The sequence below is a fragment of the Cervus elaphus genome, chromosome 5 (assembly GCF_910594005.1).
Source record: "Cervus elaphus chromosome 5, mCerEla1.1, whole genome shotgun sequence".
NCBI lineage: Eukaryota > Metazoa > Chordata > Mammalia > Artiodactyla > Cervidae > Cervus > Cervus elaphus.
In genome coordinates this window covers 132,737,956-132,756,623 of record NC_057819.1, presented here as the reverse complement: position 1 = coordinate 132,756,623, position 18,668 = coordinate 132,737,956, and the positions used below count along the sequence as shown (strand labels likewise).

The window sequence follows — 18,668 nt, the reverse complement described above, 5'->3', positions numbered from 1 at the left end:
ATTCATTGAAGAAACTCCCATTTTATAGCTACATAATTAATACACTGAAAAGATGCAGATTATTTTCGACATAAATACTATTGTCCAGAGCAATGCGAAGTATATACGGAATGACAAATAATAGTGAAAAAGAGATACAAGCATTCTAATTTATGCAAACACGAAATAAATATTTCCCATTTTAAATGGCTCAACTTTGCAAAAAGCCTCTTTCAGAGAAACATTTGTCTTTCACATAATCAGAGTGAGGAAGCTGTTATATCAGCCACCTTGGTTTGTGAAATTCTCTTCTCACCTTCGGTGCAAACAGACCAGCCACTAAGTATGCTCAGCAACGAGGATTTACCAGCTCCACTGTGTCCAAGAATTGCCGTGAGCTGGCCTTCATAGATGTCAAGACATATGCCTATTTCAGGATAAAATGTGAAAGTTAGACTTTGGATTATACTCCAAAGAAGTGGGCCTTAAAAAAAAAAACTGAAAGAGTAAAGTGTACCTCAGCACTTCATTTCATTTCACTGTATTTTAATAGGACTTCTTTATAATTATATATCTACTTGTGTCTATTTATGAAGACAAAGCATCACTTCCTCTGAATAAATTAGATCAAGACTGGGAATATAAATTCCCACTTTCTCCCTACCACAAATACTTTGAAGGTCAAGGGATATATACATTAATGTTAGAGAATAAAGCCAGAGATATGAGGATAAAACAAAGGAAGCAGAGTATGTATTAATACCTCCTGGACAAAGGCAAGTCTCCATTTCTGTTAAGAGGCAGTCTCGCTGAGGGTCCCAGAGCCAGATCCAGAGGCGTAGGAGCAGCGTATGCCGTCTACTCTATCTTAGCAGGGGAGGGGGTCCGTAAGGACAGGTGCTCAAGCCTGCCTGGCACCAGTCAGCTCTGATCTATCACCAGTGTGGATGTGGTCTCAGCGAGGCTGCTGGGATCCAGCAGGCGTCACAGGCACCTTCACACATGCATGCTTACAACTTGACAATGTTTTAGCATTTGCAAAATTATCTAACGCCATTGAGAAACAGCAAAGAGTTCTATGAGCATCCAAGAATTTTTAAGGGACTCCCTGAAGACGTAAATCGTGGGGTTAAATTGTGAGAGAATCAAAAATAAAGCAAAACACAGCCCAGAACAGATGATGAAAAGCCCTATGAAAATATTAATACCAACAAATCTGGTGATGCTCCAAGCTAGAGTCAAAGATTATACACCAGCATGATTAGTACAATCCGATTTCTTAGAATGTCTCATCCATACATAGAAAAATATGTATTAGTGATTATGCCTCATAGTAGAAATTTTAAAAAAATTTTCCTTTTATTTATATTCGTTCTCTAATTTTCCATTATGACTATTTGTATTTTTAAGAAACGAAAAACATTTTAAATTAGAAACATCAAAACAATTTGAAGCTGTTTTCTTTACCTTGCAATGCTTCTACTTTTTCGGGCTTTCCTTTATATTCTTTTCTAAGATTTCTGATTCTGAAAGAAGATTAAGCAACTATGAGGTGAATACAGTTTCTAATGACACAGATGACGCTACCTGCCAACACTACCACTCATGATTGACCTTAAACTTCACCAAAGGAGAGATTTATTGTCCGAGTTCTCAGGAGCATGGTGGGAATACCGGCTGAGCGAGGGGATGGAGGCAGGATCGGCTTCCAGCAAACTGGTAAGAGGATCCATCTTAACGGGAAGAGGAGGGAAAAGCCCCTGCCATGCCCAGAGGGATTTCCACGGAGGCTCAGATCGCACCACGCGGGCATTTCATGCCTTCCGGCTGCATTAGCAAATGAGGGGGCGCTACCGTGGGAAGAGAGTCAGCCAGAAGCGAAGGAGGGGGGCGGCGGAGGGAGGCTTCCCTCTCTTGGTTATTCAATCGTTCCCTCTTCCTCGGGCAAATTTATCAAAATAATAGTAGTTTCTGCTCTCTGTCTCATTTCTTGTCCCCACCTTCATTCCCCACCTAAGACGCAGAGCCCGGGACTCCACCACGCTACTGAAGCCATTCTCAATGAAGTTACCCATGACGTCCCAAGCAGCACGTCCAGCGGTCACTTTTCAGCCCTTGTTTCATAAACCTCATCACTGACTTGACAATTGCACACCCTTGTCTTCTTGTCCTTAGCTCTGTTCCCTTCTGGTTCCACCTCGTTCTCAATATTCCTTCTGGGCATACCTTATGGACTCCTTATGGACTCCATACTGACCAACTACTTTTCTTATTCTCAGATCTTTGCCATACAGTATCACCCCCTCTTTCTGCTTCCTCTCTTACCAAAATTCTCATTCTCAGATTTGTGTCTTTAGACCTTTCTTCAAAGCTTCAGATTTACAAACACAGCCTTCTATTATATATCCGTACATGGATATCAAATCCAAATGGATAATAAATTGACACATACACAGCTCCTTTTATGTAACAGACATATTGCTTAATTATCTCACTGACTCAAGAAGAAGTCACTGTACTGTGGAATTTCTTGGGAAGAAATGAGGCTTGGAGAGCTCAGAGTTTACCAGAAAGTCACGAAGATACTAATTATTAAATCTTTCAGGATGAAAGCAAAAATATCTGAAAGAAAGGAACTTTCAAAAACACATCATCAACTAATGCAGATTCATGTTGATGTATGGCAAAACCCATCACAATACTATAAAGTAATTATACTCTTAACTAAAAAAAATTTTTTTAAAGAATGAAAACACATCATCCAGAATGGATAAAGAAGTTGTGGTACATACATACAATGGAATATCACTCAGCTCTAAGGACTGTGTTTGAGGCAGCTCTAACAAGATGGATGAATCTAGAGCCTATTATACAAAGTGAAGTAAGTCAGAAAGAGGAAGACAAATACCGCATGTTGACGCGTATGTGTGGAATCTAGAAGGATGGTACTGATGAGCCCATCTGCAGGACAGCAAGGGAGGCGCGGCCACAGAGAACAGGCTTGTGGCCTCACTGGGGGAAGGAAAGGGTGGGACGTGTTGACAGAGGCTCTGACACACACGATCCTTTGTGAAACAGAGAGTCATGGGGATTTGCTGCCTGACTTGGAGCTCAAACCGGTGGTCTGTGACAAGCTAGAGGGGTGGGACGGGGTGGGATGGGGTGGGAGGCAGGTTCAGGAGGGAGGGGACGTGTGTGCACCTGTGGCTGATTCACACTGATGTATGGCAGAAACCCACACAACATTGTAAAGCAGTTATCTTCCAATTAAAAATAAATAAATTTTTAAAAACCACATCATCCATAACATTTGACCAGTGGTTGCCCTTGCGGCAAGTTAATTTATCACACTTTTACCTCAACGTGCACAGAGCCACATAAACTGTTAGTCACCTTATGGCTTCTTTTCCGTGGAACTCTGGAGACACTGGCTCAAAAGAATCATCGCAGGAGAGCTCAGAATTCATTTCATTCCCGAAGACCTCACGGTGAGTGTTTTTGTGTTGGGACCAAAAGGAAGACTTCAGGAAAAACAGTGGTGAATGCCGCTGGCCATTTTCATCTGAGCCATAAAGACATGATTCCATGTTGAATCAAGCAAACAGCATCAGTGAAGAACTGCACCTGTCACAGTGTAGCTTGATAGCAATTTTTTCTACACGTTAATGACTCCTATTCATTTTTTCCAGTTTTATTGAGAAATAATTGCCATACATAATTATATAAGTTTAGGGAGTGCAGCATAATGGTTTGATTCACAAAAAGTGTGAAATGATGACCACAGCAGGTTCAGCTAACATCCTTCATCTCATAGAGATAGGATGAAAAAAGGAAAAAAAATTCTCCTTGTGATGAGAACTCAGGATTTATTCTCTTAGCAGCTTTTCCACATATCACACAGCATGTTACCTACAGTCGTCACGTGTGCATGGACACTATATATCTTATAACTGGAATTTTGTACTTCTCGACTGCCTTCTTCTAATTTTCTCTCCATATCCCTCCATTTTGCTATTTTTGTTGTTTAGTCACTAAGTCGTGTCTAAGTCTTTATGACCCCAATAGACTGTAGCCCACCAGGCTCCTCTTTCCACGGAATTTCCCAGGTAAGAAAACTGGAGTGGGATGCCATTTCCTGCTCCAGGGAATCGTCCTAACCCAGGGATCGAACCTGCATCTCCTGCATGGGCAGGCAGATTCTTTACCACTGAGCCACCAGCAAAGTTCTTACCTCCATATACCCCTGTATGTGAAGGGTAGAGTCAATTAAAATATTTGACATTCAAATGAACTTATATTCTAATGATAAGAAATGAGAATATAGAGCAACAGTTAAAAGAAAGGGCAGCTATGGATCTAAAGCATCAGAGAAAATAAAATGAGGTGGAACTTTAATGATATATCCACGAAACATGAATTTACTGGTGACAAGAAGAGGAAATTCAATAGACTTTTCCAGAGACTATAGGAGAATTACAGCAACACAGAGTTTCTACGTGTCATGTTGTATTACAAGCCATCACTGTAAGCAGATACAAGGGGATAAGCTCAAACAAGGGCCACGCCAAGAGAGGAACTGATGTGGGGGACGCAACATGGAACTGCCCGAAGGAAAAGAAAGATGCTGGGGACGTGGAGGGAAACATAAGGGAAAACCAGAGCTGGAAAACAAGGGGCTTTGAAGAGAGAGACAAAAAGAAGAGTGCGATGAGGCTTCAGAAACTGAATGTGGGCAAGAGGACAGGCTCGAGGATGAACCTGAGCTGAGAACAGCCAGCGGCGAGCTGGTCAGAAAGGGAAGCCGCGCTGTGAAAAGTGCGGAAATAAAAACTGGGAGAGACACGGATCTTTATGCGTCTTCATTTTACTCGAAAAAGAAAAGCATACTAATTATGAACACGTGGAGGACTTAACAAGAAAGAATAGAAATGCTGCCAATTAAAACAGGAATTAAATTCTAGATGGAAGTACTGGAGAACAAGCTTTTTCACATAGTTAAATTGCCCATGCCACCAAGGGGTTTCCCTGGTGGCACAGATAGTAAAGAATCGGCCTGCAACGCAGGAGACCTGGGTTCAGTTCCTGAGTCGGGAAGATCCCCCAGAGGAGGAAATGGCAACCCACTCCAGTCCTCTTGCCTGGAGAATCCCATGGATGGAGGAGCCTGGCGGGCTACAGTCCACAGGGTCACAAAACTGTCGGACATGACTTATCAACTGAGCACACACACAAAAGGGAATACAGGTGTATTAGTTCCTGGGATTGTGTGTGTAGACTACACTTGAGTTTTATAATAATTGTTTAAAAGTTGGTTGTAGAGTTTATTATTTTATTTGTAGAACATTATATAAAGCATTCCCGTTAGACTGATTTTTTTCACAAAAGGAACAAGAGAAGAAGTTATCCATTAACTTTGCACTGTAAATGTTAATATTTTGAGATGCAGAAGAACAAGTTTACTAGAGCCAAATATTAGCAGGAATGATGTAATGAGCTATCTTATCTTATGGCTGTGAATTCAAGTGCTAAAAAGCAGTATTCTCTAATGGTTGATATAAGTGTCTCCTTTCCTCTCCCCAGTTAATACACACACACACACACACACACACACACTCTTTACTTCTTACTTTTATAAAAGATATAAACCAACAGAAATGCAAGTGGTTTTTCATTAAAATGTCTCAACAAAATAGTTCCATTCAGATCATTAAATAGTGAGATGAAAATGAGGAAATTACTGTTTTGGATGTTTTTCCTTTCCTCTGCAATCAGAAATGCTTTTAAAATGACAAGTCAACAAACAAATGGACACCACTTTTCAAGACACAGAATTACTTTAAATTCAACTCTAATGACATCACACTATTACTTACCAGGCAAAACATGCTCAAAATATAATGTTAACGTCAAATAGAGCAGAGTGTCAAATGCCAGAAGGAAGAAAATCACTATCATTGTGTATGACTCTCCAGAGGGATCAGGGAAAACAACAGCACTCACGTGATACTCCTGATGTGAAATCTGAGACCACAAAGAATATAATACAGTCAAAGTTAGGTAAACCTATAAAACTGAAGTTTTTTTTAATGATGTTGCATAAGCAAATACAATTTTAATTTTAATATTCCTTTTCCTTAAAAAAATGCATGGTGAAGTTGTGAGTAGCAACGCTGCTTTTGACAAATAAAATTATTGTCACCGAGTGGGAAATGCTCTAAGAGAAGGTAGGACAATGGAAGAACAGAAACTTAATTGATTCATTAATCAGAAATCTTCAGGAAGGGGATTTAGAGAAGTGGGAAAGCAACCAAAAATAATATATTCTGGGAAGAGAAACCCAGAGAGGGCAGGGAAGTGAGAGGCCTTTTGAAGGAAGTATGAAAATCCGCATGTTGCAGACGTGTTCAAACATTAGATAAGTACTGAAGACTTGAGGAGGTTGATTTTAAGGGTAATAAAGATAAAACAGATGATGAAGATCATAGCTAAGCTTCACCTTGCGTTGTTCTAGCCTCATACATAAATAACAGCACAATTACCCATGAGCTCGATTCCAACATCCTGACTTTGCAGACGAGCAATGAGAAACCCCAGAAGCCCGGTGACCCACCCAGGGGGACTCAGCGGGAAGAGACAGGACTGATTCTAACCCATGGGGCCCGGCCCGCACCCCGCTCAGACCGTGAGCAATTATTTTTCTCATTTAAATTTCCTAAGAGTTTACAAATGATCTGTTTGATAACTCTGATAAGATCTTTTTTAAAGATTTTTTTGGATGTGGACCATTTTCAAATTCTTTATTGAACTTGTTACAATATTCTTTCGGTTTTATGCTTTCTTTTTGCTTTTCTGGTTTTGGCCGAGAGGCCTGTGGGATCCTAGCTCCCTGACCAGGGATGGAGCCCGCACCCCCTGCGTTGGAAGGTGAAGTCTTAACCACTGGGTCCCCAGGGAAGTCCCGATAAGATTTTTTATTTAACTTTTCAATAGCATAATTTCTTAAAATGCAGGGTGATTGATCATTAAGCTTGAGGAAGTACCAAACTGTCTCAATAATGCTGAAACTCTAATAAATAGTCACTAGATGGCTGCGTTCTTACCTGAGCCATTCCAGCAGTGAAGGCAAAAGGGCTGAACAGACATAAAGCCCACCCCAGTGACGGCGGGAGCGGACTGTACAATGCAGTGAAGCCCAGGCAGCCCCAAAACACGGTGACGAGAGCGCCAGCCACGCCGGTCAGGATGGGTCTCTTGATCAGCACGCAGAGAAGGAAAGCCAGTGCTATCTGAAGGAAGGAAGAAAAGTTCCAGGGGGTATATTTTTTCCACTGAGAATCACAAATAGCAATATTCACTCGTTCATCACATGAACATACAGAAACCAGAATACAAAATGAGAAGCTCTAGGCTACCTATATCCTGAAGAAACATGGTTACTGGCTTATATATCTGAGACTTGTAGGATGAGAAAAGCATGTTTTGCCAACTCACCAAAGACAGGCCATACAGAGTGAAAAGCGTGACTAGCACCATGAAGCCAGTAAGGATAATCATTTGGAATAATTTTATGACCAGACTCATAAAAATGGATGCAATAAAGACAAAGCCAGCATACATCAATGCCCAGGAGAGCCTACGGTAGAAACAAAGAATTAATTCAGAATGTCGCACGTACGCAAACACGTGAGAGGTGGTATACAAGAGTTCAGAGCACACGTTCCGAAAACGAACAGACGGGGGTCAAGTTGGCTATAAACGCGTGGCTCTGTGCTCTCTAGCTGTGTGATGGGGGCAAGTCTCTCTTCTCACTTCATCTGTAAAATGGGAGTGACTGTGTTAACTATCTCAGACGGTTGTTCTGAGGATTCAATGAAATAATGCCCATGAAGACTTTAGCCTAGCAATTATTAAAATTATCTTAACAAACACACAACGAATGTTAAAATTAACATTATCACTGCCGATCAGTCGCTAAGGCGTGTCCGACTCTTTGCAACCCCATGGACTGCAGCTCACCAGGCTCCTCTGTCTCCCACCATCTCCCGGAGTTTGCTCAGCCCCGTGCCCTTTGAGTCAGCGATTCTATCTAACCATCTCGTCCTCTGCCACCCTCTTCTCCTTTTGCCTTCAATCTTTCCCAGCATGAGGGCCCTTTCCAATGAGTTCCCCCCAGGTATTAACGTGGGATACACAGGTAACTCACCAAAATGCTGACTGTCGGAGACCCATCCCTGTCATCAGCGTCTTAAATTTTTTTCGTTCCTTTGTAATGTTTAATGATGCAACATACACAAAAGGGGAGAAATAAATAATACAAATAAAAATAAACCATTCATTTACAATTTCTCCCTTAGAAATGAAAGGGGGTGTCCTCATATTTATTCCAACAACTGATGTCAACTCTTCCATCACAGAATGATTCGTTGTGACCTAAATTGGGATGTTAACAAACAAATGCATTAGGTTAACTATAGAAGAAATAGACTAGAAAACCACAGTCTTTTTTTTCATTTTCATATAGAAGAATTTATATATTTCTAGCAGCTTAAAATATGGTGAGATAGAGGTGGAGGGAGGAAGATGAGGCTGGATACATAAATGACTCTCACAGTTCAGGCAAGAGATGACCATGACCTGAATACGCGCTGGTGGCAGAATTGAAGAGAGGTGAGTAGAGCTGAGCTTACAATTAGCAGGGCTGGATGAGAGAGAAGAGTAATGGTGAAGCAGAGGAAGTGATCCCTGATAACTCCCCAGTTAAGTGACTGGCTTTGGCATTCACTGGAGATAGAGAAAAGGCTTCCCAGGTGACTCAGTGGGTAAAGAAGCTACCTGCAATGCAGGTTCAATCCCTGGGTCAGGAAGATGGCAACCCATTCTGGCTTGGAGAATCCCCATGGACAGAGGAGCCTAGTGGGCTACAGTCCTCGGGGTCTCAAAGAGTTGGATACGACTGAGCATGAATGCATGAGATAGAGAAAATTTTTTAAAGGCTCGGTCATGTGTAGAGAAAAACGCCCACATTCAGTTTTGAACATACAAATCTGAATTGTTTATGGGGCATCAAAGTAAATAGTCAGCTACTCAGGACTACAGTGGTACCAACCTTGTCCATCACCTGTGTTTGTAAACAGTTTTACTGCAATGTAGTCAGGCATATTGGTCTATGAGTGCTTCCACATTAAAAATGGAAAGTTGAGTATTTGCAACAGAAACTGCTTGGCCCCCAGACCGCAGAATACTTGCTCTCTGGTCCTTTAAAGGACAAGTTTACTGGTCAACAATTAAAGCAGAGTTCTTACAGTTATCAGCATGCAAACTGTAAATAAATTTATGGTAAAGGATGACACCATGTCGAGAAAGTATGGAGAAAAACGCGTTGAATAAAACCTTGTAGAACTACAGATTGGGGAGTGTAACGATGCGTAAGATTGCAAGAACACTGAGAAGAATTGCTCGAAAAATGAAGGAGAACCAGGTGAATGCTGTGATATTTAGTTAGAAGACCAGGAAAGATAAGGAAGGAAAATGCCACGTGTTAATGGACATGAGTGTTGCTACTGACCTCAGAAAAATAATTTTGGTGGCATGGTGGGAACAGGAATTTTATTGAGTTGAGTTGAGCTTAAAGGAAGCAATGCTTTCAAGAAGTAAAGATGTTAAGGGGAAAGAGGGTGTTTGAGGAACCGTGAATGGGAGAAGGTCTTGATAAGAAGGAAAGACACTGATCATTTTAAGGACTGAAGAGAATTTCGTTGAAAAGGGGAAGCTGAAGAAAGAGGTCATGGATGAGAAAACCCATTGTGCAACCTTCCTGGTACTGTGGGCAAGGATCGTGTTTCCAGCCCTGGCACTGAGGAGGGGCAGGAAGGACGGGGAGGGAGAGCGGGTGCAGGGGGCAGGTCTGTGGTTCCACATCGTTCATGCTGGAAAGCGGGAGGCTATGCCTCCGACAGCTTCCGTCTTCTTGGAGAAGGAAACAGAGCAGCCTCTCCTAGGAGGGCAGGATGGAGGAGGAGGCAGGGATGACACGTGGGGGAGAAGTACAGAAGATTTAAATCAGGTCTTGGAGGCTGGGCACTTACTTCTATAATTGCAGCATTAATTGCAGTTTGAAAAGCCACAAACCCGCTTTCCCAGTATGTAGACAGGAGACAGAAAGCTTCATCCTCTAGAGCCAAACAGTGGTCTTTAAAGAAGAAAAACATGCACATCATTACGCAACGGAAATCAATGAATGGAATGAAAACATTAACCCTGGTTCTAAAGTGAACTCTCTGAGAGTCCGTTCAAAGTCCAGGATGACAAAATCCAGAGCATTTTTAAAGCAAAACTGCAACAAAGGAGCACATCTTAAACGGCTGACAAAACAGTGAGACTCATCCTGTAAGGAAAACATCCTGAAGTTCAGAAATGAAAAGCACACTGCTTCTTTTCTTGACCTTATTAACGTTTCCATCAGGCACTTCCCATAGAGGACTGGACGAGGCAGCAAAGACGACTGCAACCAGTTCCCGGTGGTTACCTGAGTACTCGAAGTTCTCTCTCATGATCGGGACTCTGTGTCCCCAGCTGAACTTCAGCCGGTATGAGAAAGTGTCGTTGAACACAATCCCCACCATCTCAGAGTCGTTTCTTGGATCTACTCTGTCCATGGAGTCTTCACTAGGGATCCCAAGGATTGTTCTTCCTGCCAGGTGTGAAAAATAGGACTGATTACATAAACTTTACTACTAGAGGACACAAGACCAATAGCAATCATTTAGGTTTCCCACGCAATTATTGGTGCTATGGGTGCCTGTGTGCTAAGCTGCTTCAGTGGCCTGCGACTCTTTGTAACCCCACGGACTGTAGCCCGCCAGGCTCCTCTGTGCACGGGGTCCTCCAGGCAAGAAGACTGGAGAGGGTGGCTATGCCCTCCTGCAGGGCATCTTCCCGAGTCTCCCGCACTACCGTCTGAGCCTCCGGGGTAGCCCACTGCTGCCATGTTATGGCACCACCAAGCAGGTGCCTCTGAGGGCTGAAAGTCTTTCCTATTGCTTAAGGCTCCATGTAAATACGTGAGAAGATGTGAACGATATGCCACTGACTCTGAACCGCAGAGGTTTGGGCTGCACGGGACCCCTCAAGTGTGCATTTTTGCCCGAAGTAAATGCTGCGTTACTGCACCGTCCAGGCACTGGTGAATGTGAGGCCGCAGAACCCTGAATGGAGGAAGCTCAGACGCTGAGGAAACACAGACACAGGGGCCAACGAGGAATTACTCGGATCTTCAAATTCCTGAAGAGTAGGTTCCTCTAGCCCCACGGAGGTTCAAGGGTCAACTATATGGTTTTTTAAAAAAGCAGTTGTGTGTGTGCTCAGCTGTATCTGACTCTTTGAGACCCCGCAGACTGTAGCCCACCAGGCTCCTCTGTCTATGGTGTTTTCCAAACAAGAACTGTCCTGGATTGCTACGGGGTTTAGGGATGTCTGGGAGCATCAACTTCCGGGCCTGTTTCTTTGTCTAAGGATTTACTTCCCTAACCTTATGGCCCAGAGGGCTGCTGCTCTGACGATCCTCCAGGACTTGAATTTGGGGCAGAAACAGAACAGCACCCGGTCCTCAGTTAGACAGAGTGGGGCCTTGGTTGGGGTAAATCAAATCATTGAGTTCACTGAGGGAGAAAAAGCATCTGGCTCCTTTCATCTTAGCATCTTTAAATCTGAGAATGCCAGCTGAGGGCAAAGAGCCTAGAGTTAAGGCTGCCTGGACACAACTCCTCTGCCGCTTATGAACATCTTAGCTAAGAGACTTCGAACCCTGGTTCCCTGTATGCAAAGTAGTTCCCAATAATTTAGCATAATCATAATCCTCACTGAAGCCAAGGAAAACTGAATTTGTGCGCCTATGTGCACACATGTCTACATATGTGACCGTGTGTGTGTGTATATATTATCCTAGAAGGATACACAGAAATTTTTAGAGGAGGAAGTGGTGGCTTGAATGAAGGTAGAGCTTTCATTGTTTGCTTCAGACTAGTTTGTACTGCTTAACTTGTTTTAGGCTGGCTGTTACTTTTGCAATTAAAATAATTTTAAAATTAAAAATAATTTAAATGACCAGTAGAAATGCTTTGGAATTTGGTGGGTTTTTCTCTGCCCAAATTATAAGCAGATTTCTATCCTATGAAAATAGTATGCCAGAAGTAATAAACGGCACACAAAGAATCAGAGTTCAAAATCAGAGGTAACGTTAGAACCCACCCAGGCTATTTGGAGTCAAGAACACTGTCTTAAGAATTAAACTCATATAACATTTATAACGAATGAGTCTACCATATTAAAAAACAGACATGACTTTGCCAACAAAGGTCCATATAGTCAAAGCTACGGTTTTTCCAGTAGTCATGTACAGATGTGAGAGCTGGACCATAAGGAAGGCTGAACACCAAAGAATTGATGCTTTCGAACTGTGGTGCTGGTGAAGACTCTTGAGGGTCCTATGGACAGCAAGGAGATCCAACCCGTCAATCCAAAAGGAAGTCAACCCTGAATGTTCATGGGAGGGACTGATGCTGCAGCTGAAGCTCCAATACTTTGGCCACCTGATGTGAAGAGCCAGCTCAATGGAAAAGACCCTGATGCTGAGAAAGATTGAAGGCAGGAGGAGAATGGGAAGACAGAGGATAAGATGATGGGATGGCATCATGGACTCAATGGACATGAGTTTAAGTAAACTCTGGGAGATGGCGAAGGACTTGAAAGCCTGGTGTGCTGCAGTTCATGAGGTTGCAATGAGTCAGACATGAAAGTGTCTGAACAAGAACAACAAAATCTCTGTTCCTCTGAGACCTACCCTTCCTTGGAGCTCTACACCAAGCCCTCCACCCCGTGTGATATGAGGATCCTGCCCCAGTGGAAAACCACTGCCCCACAGGCTGGGTAAATAAACTCAACTTGCAAAACAGACTTCAAATTAAATGCGGATAGGTTGCATAATAATGAAGCGTGGGCCACTGAACAACATACCTTTCATATAGGAGGCCGCAGCCACCTTATCCATGATGCTCCGGGTCACATTAGTGACCGGGGTGTAGGCCACCAACACCGGGTCGGAGTCATTAAACTCATCCACACGTCCCAGGACCTGAGGCGGTTGTTCCAGGAAATGCATAGCTCTGAAGAACTCCGTCAAGAGGCAGAGAGCCAGCCCCGGGAGCAGCACCATCGCCCACTCCTCCAGCGCACAAAAGAGAAAGGGGCCACGTCATCGCGGGCTCTCAGACAGGCAGGAGCACTGTCTCCGAGCTCGGCTTCACGTCACTCGCCCCGCGCCCCCTTTCTCAGTTACTACCCACCTGGTAAGGAGACCGCCATTTCCCACGCCAGGCAGCCTGACTCAGGGCGCCCAGCCCGCGGCCCTGGGTCACCGAGAGGCGCGGGCCGGGCAGGACGGGAGGCAGGCTGACGCGGGAGGGGCGCGTGTATACCTAGGTGGGTGTGCGGCAGAAACCCACTCAACACTATAAAGCAATTATCCTTCAAATGAAAACAAATTAAAAATAAAGTAAAATAAGCTACAAGGATATATTGTACAACATGGGGAATAGAGCAAATATTCTGTAACAAGTGGAGCATTACAACTGTGAATCACCACATTGGACACCTGTACTAACTTATGTAATATTGTACAGCAACTATACATCAGTTAAAAAAAAAAGCTCTTAATCTCCCAAAAAGCTTTGAAGTATATAGCAAATGTGGGATGGATTTATCTCCAAATATAGCTTTGAGATAACACCAAGTATGTCCATTAATCTTAACCTAGAATCATAGCACCCCTCATATACTCCCGATTATTCACTCTTATATGGATAAAATATAAGTACACAGCATCCCATAAGAGATACTTTTGTCAAAGGGTTTAACCTGAAGTTAAAAATCTATTTTTTTAATGTAAATACTGTTTACAAGAAATGCAGATGACTGCAAATCAGTCGTGTCCAACTCTTGCGACCCCATGGACTGTAGCCCACCAGGCTCCTCTGTCCATGGGATTCTCCAGGCAAGAACACTGGAGTGGGTTGCCATGCCCTTCTCTAGGGGATCTTCCCAACCCAGGGATCGAACCCAGGTCTCCTGCATTCCAGGCGGATTCTTTACCACTGAGCCACCAGGGAAGCCCTTATTGTAAATCAACTTTACTTCCGTAAAAGTTTTTTACTTAGAAAAGTTAAAAAATAAAAAAAGGAATGCAGGTGGTAAAGGGACGCATTAATTAACAGCATGAATAGCACCAGGCAACACAGAAGACGGGATTCAATGGGAGGCAGCTGTGGGCTCGCGGGCTTGGACCAACCAACATTAAGGGGCATTCCGGGGAGCTCTCCGGGGCTCAGGGGCTGAGGCCGCGTGCATCTCCTCAGGGGCCAGGCGCTAGTGCCCACTTTGATGCCAGAGGCCACACGGTCAAAAAAATATTTTAAGAGATATTTTAGAGGAAATTTTAGGAAACTGAATCTCAACATGGAATTAGATGACAATTATTGCAAACCTTCCAAAGCGCACTCATGGTTACGAAGGAGCCTGTCCTTGGTTTTCGAGGATGCTAGCGGAAGCCTTCAGCGGTCTTGTCATATGTGTTAAGAGAGGAGCTGAGGGAGATGAAGAGATGAAGCCACAGCGGCAGATGCTAACAGGTGTCAAATCCCGGTTGTAGGTGAACCGGACAGGATGTGAGTTCACTGGGCCAGTCATTCTATGTTTGAGATTTTAAACATTTTCGTAAGCTTTTCAAAAATTGACTTGGACGATCACTGTAAAGGTTACCCTTTATCAACACAGCAACTAAAATATTAGAACTGAATGCTTCAAGAGCTAAGGATGATCCATGTGCTTCAAAAAAATAAAAATAAAAAATTTAAATAAAAATTAAAAAATAGGAAAAAAGAAAAGAACTGCTATTTTTCAACAGAACACAGCTTCTGTGTGGCCAAGGCAGCTCCAGGTGTATTTCGTGAGAACATACAGCAAATATCCTCATCTTGATGGCCTTGACCTTATACCAGAAACCAAACAGAGGGCAAAGATGCTGACAGTCAGTGACCCGGCTCCCTGAAACTCCTCCAAGTTTGCAAAAGCATAATCTTCAAAAGAAATCCCCCCAAGTTCCCAAATTCTTGCTCAAAAACAATTTCCCCAGTCCTATGAATTAACAAGGGCCTCCCTCGTGGCTCAGTGGTAAAGAATCTGCCTGCAGTGCAGGAGACACAGGAAACTCGGGTTCGATCCCTGGGTCGGGCAGATCCCCTGGAGGAGAGCGTGGCGACCCACTCCAGTGTTCTTGCCTGGAGAATCCCATGGACAGAGGAGCCTGGCGGGCTACAGCCCACTGGGTTGCAAAGAGTCAGACAGGACTTCGTGATGAAACAAAAAACAATTCACAGAATCTTGTCTAAACGTCCCCAGTAGAGTACTATGGTTCACCCCTTTAAAATTTACTTCATTTTGCTTCCCCAACACCCCCCCACCCCCGGCTTTTTTTTTTTTACACTAAAGTTGGCCTGGGGTAAACCAGGATAACTCCACAAGATTCAAGTGGATTACTTACTTGGTGAACGGCTAGTTATGTTCAAAGAAAAGTTATTTACTTTGCTTTTTAGGAGCAAACATATGAGCCTGCATCTTTTGCCATAAATATTATGCTATTGTGCGACATCTGCAAAACATTACCTTGGCAACTCCAAATCAACTAGCCCACAGAATTTGTGAACATAAAAAGACAATAAAAATGGCATAATATTAAATGACAGACTTTCATTCACCAAATATGGAAAGATATATATTGTGAACCATACCAACACGCTCTTTTTTTTCATTCTCCATTTTCTAAGAAAATTCTTGTGCAGAAGGGCCTGAGTTTGTCGACACACGCTCCTCTCTTTTTTAATCATTTTGTCCTGTTCATTGACAGAGAAGACAAAATCAATATTACACAGCAATAGCCAGGCAAGAAAAGGGCAAAAAAAAAAAAAAAAAAGTTAAAATAAAGCTCCTGAACACACAGTCCCAGGGGCCCTGGCCGAATGCCTCATTTGACATTCCCGTTAACACACATGCAGTTTTTTTAAAGAGTATAAAGTGGTAACAAATACAAAATGTCCTGCCAGCTGACCTTTCTCTGAAGGCTCAATGGTGATGAACAAGGTAAGGGCTATGGTGTGGGAGGTCTTTTCCTTTTTGTCTCAAAAGCAAGTTTTCCTGCCACATCCTGATTTGCAACAATCTAAAGCAAATAACTAACACAACATTGTAAATCAAGTGTACTCCAGTAAAAATAAATTAAATCAGAGAATAAGATGTTAGCAATGCAAGACCCTGATGCTGGGAAAGACTGAAGGCAGGAGGAGAAGAGGGAGACAGAGGATGAGATGGTTGGATGGCATCACCGACTCAATGGACATGGGTTTGAGTAAACTCCGGGAGTTGGTGAAGGACAGGGAAGCCTGGTGTTCTGCAGTCCCTGGGGTCGCAAAGAGTCGGACACGACTTAGTGACTGAACAACAACGTTTAGAATCCTAAACACATTTGCCCTGACTTAGTACTTTTTAAAAATGTATAACAGGAATAAAACCGCCTCCGGTTTCCTGTCCACGGGAGATCTACACTTTGAAAGGCATGCTTTTGGAGGCTGATTTGATGACATCTAGTGGTAAAGACAGAGGATGAGATGTTGGATGGCATCACTGACTAGATGGACACGCATGTGAGTAAACGGTGGGAGCTGGTGATGGACAGGGAAGCCTGGCATGCTGCAGTCCATGGGGTCACAGAGTCACCACTGAGCAACTGAACTGACGACTGACTGAGTGGTAAAGAATCTGCCTGCAAACGCAGAAGTAAGAGGCGTGGGTTCAATCCCCAGGTGGGGAATAATGCCTGAGAGGAGAAAAGGGCACCCCACTCCAGTGGCCTTGCCTGGAGAATCCCGTGGGCAGAGGAGCCTGGAGGGCACAGCCCGTGGGGTCACACGGAGTCGGACACGACTGAGCACACACACAGGGGAAGCCAAGGGGTGAAGGCAGGTGGAATCACCGCACGGTCCTCCTCAGGAACCCAGAGCACATTTCTACCCTTGAAACTCACGGGTTCCCCTTTAGGAATTAAGTCTGTCAGATACACAGGCAGAAACCAAAAGCTTCGGCTGGCGAGTGTGACTCGAGGGACAGATGTGTGTGGATGACCACGCGTGTCAGAGGGCTCTCCTGTGTTTTCAGTTTAAAATTCCAGAGATGATCGTTTGGTATCATAGTTCTGGTGACTTAAATGCACTCGAATAAATGCTGATGCTACATACAAACTGCAGTATTTATTTAACTTGCTGGATTTCCTTTGCTTGATAAAAGGAAAAGGTAAAGCTACCAAATGCCAAAATAATCTCTAAATTCTAGAAACTTGGGAAAGTTTCTAAGGGAAAACATTCATCTTCATGAAAAGAAAACAGAAAGAAAAAAAAAAACCCACGAGGAGAAGCAACTTGTCCTGCTGCGTACACAGTCCCAAGAAACAAAACTCTGCGAGTCCTCAGGTGGCCAACCAGAGAAGCGCAAATCTGACACAGGAAAAGAATAATATTTACGCACGTTTCTGGATCTACCTTCCACTTTACAATCACACTCTAATATCATTTTACTGAGTTGAGAAAATGAAACTCCTCATTAGGTCTCCTGTATAAAGCAGAATAATTTAGAAATATCACAACTATATAATGATTTTAACCATGTCAACCAAGATGCTTGCCATTGATTCTGCCCTTTGTGCCTGATTACCTTACGTGGAACGAAAGGTAAAAACAAGTTCAACTTACTGTTAGGAAAGTAAGAGTGAAGAACGGAGATGCACCTTTGATGCCCTGGTTTCTTTCTGTTCAGAAGACTTTAAAGAATCCTTCAAGAGCTTTCTTTAAGGCTGTCTTCGTTCAGTCTGGCTTCTAAAAACAGGCCATGGTCTGTGTGGAAAGAGCCTGCCCGACACATTCCCTCCTTGGGAAGCTGCTTTCTTCCGTCCAATTGTGCCACAGGGAGGCTGCAGCCACGGCCCGTGCCTGAGCCTGTGACGTGTGCTTGTTTATTGCTCTATCTTTCTGGCACCGGCAAAACAGCAATCAGATTCCAAAAGGGATTCTTAAAAACCCAGGCCTGAGTAAGTCTCCATTAACTTTGAATGATTAAAACTTCGAGAGCCAACACAGAAGAGAACAGATTTAAAAGAAGGGAAGTTGAACGGAGGCAGCGAGAATGACCTCAGAAATGAGAGTAACTTATACAGGAAAAACGTGAGCAGAGAGAGACGTTCCCGCACGGTGGCGAAGTGGTGTCTGCTGCTGGCTGGCTCCTCTGTGCGCTGAGTATGCACGCAGTGCAAGCGCGCTCCGTCGTGTCCGACTCTTTTCCACCCCACAGACTGCAGCCCACCAGGCTCCCATGTCTGTGGGATTCCGAGCAAGAAGAGTGGAGTGGCTTGCCTTTTCCTCCTGCAGGGGATCTTCCTGACCCGGGGACTGACCCCTCATATTCTATGTCTCCCGCACTGGCAGGCAGATTCTTTACCACTGCGTCCCCTGGGAAGCTGCTAGAAAGTATGCTAAGGGTTTACAATGAATTATTTCGTTTACACTCAAAGCAAACCCGTGAGGTGGGTAAAGATA

At 43.6% G+C, this 18,668-nt stretch overlaps 1 protein-coding gene across 2 annotated transcripts in view; it reads right to left on the bottom strand.

Annotated features, from left to right (window-relative positions):
* The window catches only part of ABCA10 (ATP binding cassette subfamily A member 10), a 58,095-nt gene extending 39,863 nt beyond the window's left edge, over nucleotides 1-18,232 (bottom strand). For both annotated transcript variants that reach the window (XM_043905695.1, XM_043905696.1), the window contains exons 1-12: nucleotides 17,829-18,232; nucleotides 15,819-15,920; nucleotides 12,991-13,198; nucleotides 10,505-10,669; nucleotides 10,065-10,168; nucleotides 8,183-8,409; nucleotides 7,471-7,612; nucleotides 7,080-7,265; nucleotides 5,853-6,000; nucleotides 3,373-3,541; nucleotides 1,447-1,505; nucleotides 296-406 (exon numbers count right to left, since the gene is read on the bottom strand). In XM_043905695.1, coding sequence (XP_043761630.1) covers nucleotides 296-406; nucleotides 1,447-1,505; nucleotides 3,373-3,541; nucleotides 5,853-6,000; nucleotides 7,080-7,265; nucleotides 7,471-7,612; nucleotides 8,183-8,409; nucleotides 10,065-10,168; nucleotides 10,505-10,669; nucleotides 12,991-13,198; nucleotides 15,819-15,914 — 1,615 coding nt within the window. In that variant the 5' untranslated portion in view covers nucleotides 15,915-15,920; nucleotides 17,829-18,232. The remainder of the gene's footprint in view (nucleotides 1-295; nucleotides 407-1,446; nucleotides 1,506-3,372; nucleotides 3,542-5,852; nucleotides 6,001-7,079; nucleotides 7,266-7,470; nucleotides 7,613-8,182; nucleotides 8,410-10,064; nucleotides 10,169-10,504; nucleotides 10,670-12,990; nucleotides 13,199-15,818; nucleotides 15,921-17,828) is intronic.
* Between the last annotated feature and the right edge of the window lie 436 nt (nucleotides 18,233-18,668).